Source organism: Egretta garzetta, unplaced genomic scaffold, assembly GCF_000687185.1.
Source record: "Egretta garzetta isolate BGI_Z169 unplaced genomic scaffold, ASM68718v1 scaffold413, whole genome shotgun sequence".
Classification (NCBI taxonomy): Eukaryota; Metazoa; Chordata; class Aves; order Pelecaniformes; family Ardeidae; genus Egretta; species Egretta garzetta.
Genome location: NW_009259054.1, coordinates 606,141 through 614,357, shown reverse-complemented (window position 1 = coordinate 614,357; position 8,217 = coordinate 606,141). Strand labels below are relative to the sequence as shown.

Sequence of the window (8,217 nt, the reverse complement as noted above, 5' to 3'; positions counted from 1 at the left end):
GCTAATCACTATGACATGGATATGATCCGGGAGTGTGCAGAGAAGGTTGCTTCCCATTGGCAACAACTGATGCTGAAGATGGAGGACCGTCTCAAGCTTGTGAATGCCTCCGTTGCCTTCTATAAAACTTCTGAACAGGTACAGAAATGCGTCTGCCTTGGTTAATTCTTCAGTGTGCTATAAAACAGCATTACCTAAAAAAAATGGTTGACTAGGTTTGGTTATATTTACCAGTTTGATAACAACTGCAGTTATACACAAAATGCAAAAAAGCAAATCCTCTTACCAGCTGCCTTAGAAAGAGAAAACTGTGGCTGTGATGCGGCCTTTCAGTATATAAAGTGGTCTTACAAGACAAAGGCTTTTTACCAAGGCCTGTAGGGACAGGACAAGAGGCACTGGTTTTTAAACTGAAAGAGGGTAGATTTAGAATAGATATAAGGAAGAAATTTTTTATGATGAGGGTGATGAGACACTGGAATAGGTCACCCAGAGAAGTTGTGGATGCTCCATCCCTGGACTTACTCAGAGTCAAACTGGACAAGGCTTTGAGCAACCTGATCTAGTGAAAGGTGTTCCTGGCCATAGCAGGGGGATTGGACTTAGATGATCTTTAAAGGTCCCTTCTAATCTATACCTTTCTATGATAAATGAGTAGTAGGCAAATTGTACTGACCTACACTTGCTTCAATTAGCAAACTTCAAAGAAGATACACTACCAAAGTGCAGTGGTTATTGGTGAAGACTCAAATCTTCATCTGCCTCCTCTCCCCTTCAATATTCCTCAGATTCTTACTTTTAATTGAGAAAAGTATTGTAAAACATTTTCAAGATGAAACACACTGTACAAGTGCTTAGTTGGATTTCTGCTTGTTTCAAGTTTTGCTTAAACTGTGAACAAGATACACAGAGGTTTTATTAGAAATACTTCAGATGGCTAATTTTGATTTTTGTGGGGGAGTCAGATAAAAATCAGCTTCATTCTACTTGTCTGCAGAAGAGTTAGAGGGAAGTTGGGCAAGGTTGCTTCCTCTGCAATCGTGTCTTAAGCCCATCCTGAACTGTGCAGCCACAGAGGCAGAGAAAGCTGAGCAATTTTAGGGATAGCCTTCTGAGCAATTCGATGTAGGCAGGCCAATGCTGTAAACCTACAGCCAAAGTTTGTTGCCTTCTCTTTAAGTCCTAGCCAAAACATGCCAGAAGCTAAGGTACATGTAAGATGTAGGTGGTTTTTCCACTTTTTTAGCTTGAATTTAGAATTTTTGTCTTACTGAATTATATTCAAGTTGGACGACTCCTTCCTGATAGGTGTGCAGTGTGCTGGAAAGCCTGGAGCAAGAATATAAGCGAGAAGAAGACTGGTGTGGGGGAGCAGACAAACTGGGTCCCAACTCTGAAACAGATCATGTTACTCCCATGATAAGCAAACACCTGGAACAGAAGGAGGCATTCCTAAAGGTAGGGTTTGCCCTTTTTTTTGTGGTCTTCTGTGTCTTGGAAAACAGTCAAATGCTCACTCTTACAGTGCTGAAATGTATATGGAAAGCAACAGTGCCATTCAAAAGCTACAGGTATGTCCCAAAGTGCAGAGATGTGGGAAATGGCACATTAACTGCTTATGACAGTGAGTAGGAGAATACTACCAAGTGCATAAAATTGTAGCCAGTTTTATAAATATATTTCCTGTTGAACTTCAATAGATGTCAGGTCTCCCACTGTGACTGAAGAGGAATTGGGAATCACTGCTTTGAGCAACTGTCATTCTAAAGAATGCTTAAAGGCCGCTGCTTTGGAAGAGAAGTGACAGTCACATAGCGCCACTGCTGCCTGTGCATCAGAGCAGCTCTCAGATGTACTTGGACTACAGTAGAGTACGGAAGGAGGAAATTGCCAGACAAGCATCTGGGAGTAGTTGGGTTTGTGTTTTAGTCTGCAGATAAATGAAAAGTTTTTATTCAACTAATGTCCTTATGAAGAGGGTTATTGATCATACTGAATAAACATGTAATGGATGCTTGCAAAGTAGTGTAACTAACCCTGTAATCAAAGGCTTTTTCTAGCATCACCTTGAAAGATGTCAGAGTATATAAACCTTAATTTTATTAAAAGCGTTTTTGTTCTCAATGCACATATGAGAACATCCAAAAATGTATTAGCATAGCTCTAAGTATACTGTCGTATAGATCTTTCTGCAGCTGGCACGTGAGTTTCCAGTCTTTGTGTTGAAACAAATTGAGAAATGACTTAGTGCCTCTGTTACTGGATCTGACCATGCTACCTTTAGCTAACCTTTTAAAGTAGCATTTCATGTTCTGCTTATTAAAAATAAGGCAGCCAGCCCGTACATAGTACTTGGTGTACATTAAGATGAAGAAGGCAGCTGAGCTGAGTGTTGGCAATGCAGTGGCAAGGACCAAAAGCTCTCAAGGCCTTGTCTTAATATTTCAAGGGCATCTTGTAATATTTTAGCACCTTTGATTTTACTTCAGTGGAGCATTTACTTTTTGTTTAAAGTAGCGGTGGATGTTTTGGAATATCCAGGTGATTATGTAAGCATGTTCATTCTTTTTATGCAATAAATAACTTCAAGTGGCACATGGCACATGCACAAAACAAACTTCTCTGTGAGCTCTGAGTCATGCTGAAAACTCTAGAGCAGGTAATTGTTTTTCAGCATCTTCAGTGAAAAAGTAATAGCATTTTGTTTGGATTTTTTTCTGCTGGATAAGTAAGGATTAGCTGTTACTTGTTGGGAAAACTATTACAGTGCTTGGGGTTGGATTACTTGTAGAAGGATTTAACAAGCAACACTTTTTAAAATTGGAGAGGGTGGGAAATGCACAAAAGGGGGATGAGGAAGGTCCTTTATCTCTTTCTGGATGTATATGTGTGCATCTTCAAAGAAAGTAATATGGCTGACTCTCTAGGCTTGCACGCTGGCTCGGAGGAATGCTGATGTCTTCCTGAAATACCTGCACAGAAACAGTGTAAACATGCCAGGGATGGTGACACACATCAAAGCACCTGAACAACAAGTCAAAAGTAAGGGGTTTCTTGTTCTTTTTTTCTCCAGAGAATGTGATCATCATGTGTCGTGGTGTGTGTGATGATGGGGGAGTGAAGCCTGCCCAAGTGGAAAGGGTTCTGTCAGGCTTAACAGGAAACAATTAAAATAGCTCACACACTTTGAAGGAGCTGCCAGTCATTAAATTCTCTTATACCCAAATGAAGTTGTTTTGAATTTATTTATCTCCTGCTTACACTTAATCTTCCTTTCAATTTGAGACTCAAATGTGCTGCTTTTGTTCAGAGAGTGAGATAGTAAACTTTCCCATAATGTTTGGTCTGAAGCCAGATGGGAGCTTATCTCACCATAAGCTTACTCAATGCATTACTGTGGTGCATTCTGCAAGTTCCTTGGGAGCGCCAGGGTGGTATAAGATAATCCCTTGAATGATGCCCTTGGACCCTTCATATAGTTGAATTAGTATTAAGGAACTTCATGAAGTATAGGGTAACTGACATCATGTTTAAATTAGGTGTGTAGATAGGTGGTAGCTGAGGTGAGGCAGGAATGAACTAATACATGGCGCTTGGGTTTTGCTGGGATTAATTCAATGTAGTGCAGTTTTAAGGTGTGTAATATGCAATGTGGGGAATGGAGTAGAGAGAGAAACCTGAAGGGCTTTCAGGGACAAAAGGACAGAAATTAATAGGGTATGCATAACTGATGGGTGAGGTAGGCAGAACAGAGATCAGAGAGAGATATTCAGAAATAAATATTGCATTTACTCATTTGTTTGCCAGTTGTATTCCACTTGATGCATTTTGAAGCTGTGACTGAGCACTCAGACCATGCTACAGCCTCAAAACCAGAGAAGTCTAATTGCCTAATTAATTGCTGTTTGCAGCTACCCAAATGTAATGCAGAGGATGGAGCCAAACTCAGGAACACAGCAATAAGACCAGAGGAAAAAGTTGCAGCAAGGAAAATTCTGAATGGGTATGAGGAGAAAGTGTTACAGCAAGAGTGAAAAAGCACTGAGTATAGCAGATAGCCCAGAGAGGTAGTGGAATCTCTGTTCTTGGGAGTTTTTAAAACTCAGTTGAACAAGCCCCTGAAAAACATTGAGTTTGGTTGTGCTTTGACGAGGAGATTGGAAGAGATGGCCTCCAGAGGTCACTTCCACTCTAAATTATTTGATGACTCTATAAGAAAAGGACATGCTCACTGCTTCACTTTACTACACGGGGAAAACAGTTTGTGTTAAACTTACCCATGTATCTGACTGTACTCAAACTGAAAATCTCCCTGTGTTGAAAAGATAATGGGGTATTGGCCATGCTTCTCACTGTAAGGAAATAACCGGATTGTGGCAGTTGAAACTATGAGCGTGTAGAGCTAAGACAAAGGATTGGTTTTCCTCTGTCCCAGAGGCATCAACTTTTATAGAACTGTACAAGACAAAATCTCAACACAAAGGCTGGCAGTATCAATAACTGAAGAAGTGTTGCTGACATTTGTCACTTAGCTCTTCTCTTAGTAGTAGACAAAGAAAAAGCAGAAGCAGGAAGTTGTAGATACCACACTTATTGAGTGTAAGAAAAAAATGTTAGGGCTTTTAGACAAACTGTCCAAAAATTCAGTTTTGAAAGCTGTGTAGAAACAGTCATTCTGAGAAACATAAATGTGTTCAGATGAGAAAAGAGTAGAAAAGTCTGTGCTAATGTCCTTAAGAATAACTGTATGTCAGAACCCTAGTGCTGTGCATGTTCTGTGCACATTTAAAATCCTGGAGGAATGATACATGTTTAAAAAGCAATGAAATCAACAAAAATCCCCAACCAGGAATAAAATAAGCTGCATGCTCCAATGCATTTTCCCTATAAGCCATGTAATATATGCTTCTGAGAATTAAACACAAGTCAAGATAAAACTGGTGAGGACTCCTTCCTTTTAGGTCTCAGTGGTATGGTGGTAGCTAACCAAATGATTTAAAAGTTCACTCTGATCTTTTTTTTTCAAATATGCATGTAAGGAAAAAAACCCAACTCTTTTCATCTCTTTTCTAAATAGATAGAGAAAAAAATCCAGTAGATCGTTTATCTCATTTTGGAGAAATAGAAGTTACATGTGTTCTGCTGGACCATTACACGCTCATACTCAGGTGTATGCTTGAAACAGCCTGTCAGACTGTGATCAGCATATAGTGTATAAATGAACACTTTTCAAACTAGGGTAACTGAGTTTCTGCAGAACTGCTGGATGTTTTTCAAAAAACTCATTCAGTGGTGTACTTGATCCTTATTCCCAGCTGCAGATTATGATATCTAGAAGAGCAATGTCTTAATCTAGGCAAAATTTAGCTGAGCACATGCTTCATAGGAAACAGGAATCACAATAGTACTGAACTCTGAGAGGTGTCCTGTCACCAGTGTAAATAATTTCCTTGACCTACAGTTAAGAGTATCAAAATACTGCATTGGACACCATGCCAAAGCTGAAATTTAGGAAGGAGTTGTGACCCGAAACTGCTGTGGCGGGCGGATTCAGTCAGTGACAACTGCTGTAAGCTCAGAAATGGAGCATCTTCATCTTTGCCTCTGCTGCTAATTTTGTGTGCTGCTTTGTTACCTCTGTCTCTACCGTACGGGCTGCGACTGAACATCATGCAGGAACTTGTCTAGTGGTGCTCGTATTTTTCGACAGGTTGATAGAGAATGCAGGATGCATAGAGACAGCTGAAAGCTCTCCGAGCCTGGAGAATAAGCTGGAAACTTAGGAAACCATCCTAACAAATGTGGGAATCAAAGAAAAAAGCACCAAAAACAGGGACTGTAGTTCAAAAGGCTTGAGATAGAGCTGCTCATCCAAACCTAGTATTAAATGTTGATGTTCTATAACTTCCTTTGAGTATGTTGTAGAATACTTTTTTTTCTCTTCCTTGTCAGTCCAAGAAATTAATGGCAATAACACTAACGGTGCCCAGCCAAATGTCTCTCACTGGCTTGCCATCTGTATCACGTCCTAGCTGTTCCAACTAGCTGAATTCACCTTGCTTGCTCTTTGTCAGAACTACTTCACTTGCGTCACTATCAAGATGTCTCTTTTTATATGGTGTATGCAGTTGGGTGTATTACATTGTATGATGCTAGTCATCCGTGAGTCTGCCCCCCTGAAATCTGGCACATATTCTGAGCAAGCTTTTTGGAGGGTGGTGTAAGGCAGAAATAAAACTGAGAAAGCAGGTGAGGCTCATAGCAGATCAGCTCATGGCTTGGCTAAGGGACAGATTGGTTGAGGCGTATTTGAGGGTAGCCTGCCCAGCAGGAAGAAAACCTTGGCTGCAGTGACCAGATTCCAACCAAAAGCAAGTCCTGGGTGATCTCAACGCTCTGTGGCAAGTGGGAATACGGTGCTTACAAGCAGGAGGATGTTGGCAGAGATGCAGACAGGTTTCATAACCCTCAGGCAGGCTGTGACGAGTGGTTGTAATTGGTCCTGAATCACTGACAGAGATGTTTTTCTCCTCATGCTCCCTTTATTTGACCTTCTCTGTCAAACTGTTTCTTGGAGTTGCTAGCTTTTGGGATGTAAGGCATGGTGGACCCATGCAGTGGGTCAGGGGAATGGAAGGTCGCTAAGAGGCCTAGCACCTGAGAGCCTTCATTCGTAATTATGGAAAATAGCCAGCTGTAGGTATAAGTAGTGAAGCAAGTACAGCGTTACTGTGAAGAATGAGCCTTTTTTTGTGGTCTCTTCTGCTTCTGGTAGACCTCTCCTTGGGTTCTTTGCACTTCAGACATAATCACCTGGCCGAGACGCTGCATGTCCCCATTTCCATGTGTTTCAGCTTGCCATATGGGCTTCCAGTAGGTACAAAGTGTGGTAGGGCTGCTGCTCTGGAAGAAGCAGTGGGTAAAGTGAGCTTCACAAGAAACATCTAGGATTTCTTTGCACGGAAAAGGAAAACCCAAACAAACCACTGTTAAAGAAGCAGAGTTCAGATAAAATCTTCTGCATATTGTAAGCAGAAGGTGTTTGCCATCCAGGAAGAATTTATAAGCCAGACATGTGGAACTGCAGGTTAACAGTGGAATTTGGATGTGACTTCCCAATGGCAGACAGTTTTTGACACTCAGGAATGGAATAACAAATTGTGGAGTTATTTGATTACCTGGATATTCTCTCAAGGCTCAATGAACACTCATATTTGAACAAGTCAACTTACTCATTTAGACTGCTGTTTGTTTTGATTTTTTTTTTTTGAAGGGGAATTACAGACTTACTAATTTTGCGTATTTTTTATAACTTGGGTTTCTGTACATTTTATATCTACTTATGTTGCATTTGATCTTGTAGTTACCTAAGTTTATGTATTTGCCCACATGTATTAAACTATTAAAATATTTCATAGGAGACTGGTGTATTCAGAAAAGTTTGGGGGTTTTATTATGATTAATATGAGTTGTTAAGCTTGTTGTGATTACTTGTGCATGCTCATTCTTTCTGAGGAAAGCCCGTCAAGATCTATCTTTATCAGAATACATTTTCAATTCTGTTACAAACAGTAGCAGTCCCTGTATGAAAAATATTTGAGAGAAAAAAGGTGTTACTAGCAAGTTTTAATTGCATCCCTGGTTTCTTTAACCAACATTTATGTAAATAATAACAAAACAGGAACACTCTGTGTTCATGAATATCAGGAAAAAGAGCAAATCAAAGAGTAACAGAAAGAGTAAGTGTATTGTAAATTCTACAGTATTAAGTATTTTATTCCAATTATTTTAATGTGATATTTCAAAATCAGTTGTCATAACCTCTGTTGAAACTATTTTAATTTCTTCAGATATCTTGAATGAACTCTTCCAGAGGGAGAACCGTGTGCTGCATTATTGGACCATGCGTAAAAGACGTCTTGATCAATGCCAACAGTATGTGGTGTTTGAAAGAAGTGCCAAACAGGTGAGGATTTTATATAAAAATCCTCTTCAGTGTGATCGAGGTTTGACACACACTGACTTGTCCAACAATAACAAATTTGTCATTGACTTGAATATTTCAAATGGCTGAAAGATCCATGATTAAAATAGTGAGTTAAATTATTTGCTTTTCCTTTAATATAGAACAGCGAAATCTGTTGAGGCAGGGTGTCTTTACTGCTGTAGCTTAAAGGTAGTGTTTTGCTTCTGCCAGCTTGATCTGGTACTGGTGAA

The 8,217-nt window shown here is 39.9% G+C and overlaps 1 protein-coding gene across 1 annotated transcript in view; it reads left to right on the top strand.

The window, feature by feature from the left end:
* The window catches only part of TRIO (trio Rho guanine nucleotide exchange factor), a 185,023-nt gene that overhangs the window by 76,206 nt on the left and 100,600 nt on the right, over positions 1 to 8,217 (top strand). Inside the window, 4 exon segments of the mRNA XM_009635132.2 lie at positions 1 to 138; positions 1,309 to 1,458; positions 2,928 to 3,042; positions 7,851 to 7,966. The exon segment at positions 1 to 138 is cut by the window's left edge and continues 14 nt beyond it. Coding sequence (XP_009633427.1) covers positions 1 to 138; positions 1,309 to 1,458; positions 2,928 to 3,042; positions 7,851 to 7,966 — 519 coding nt within the window.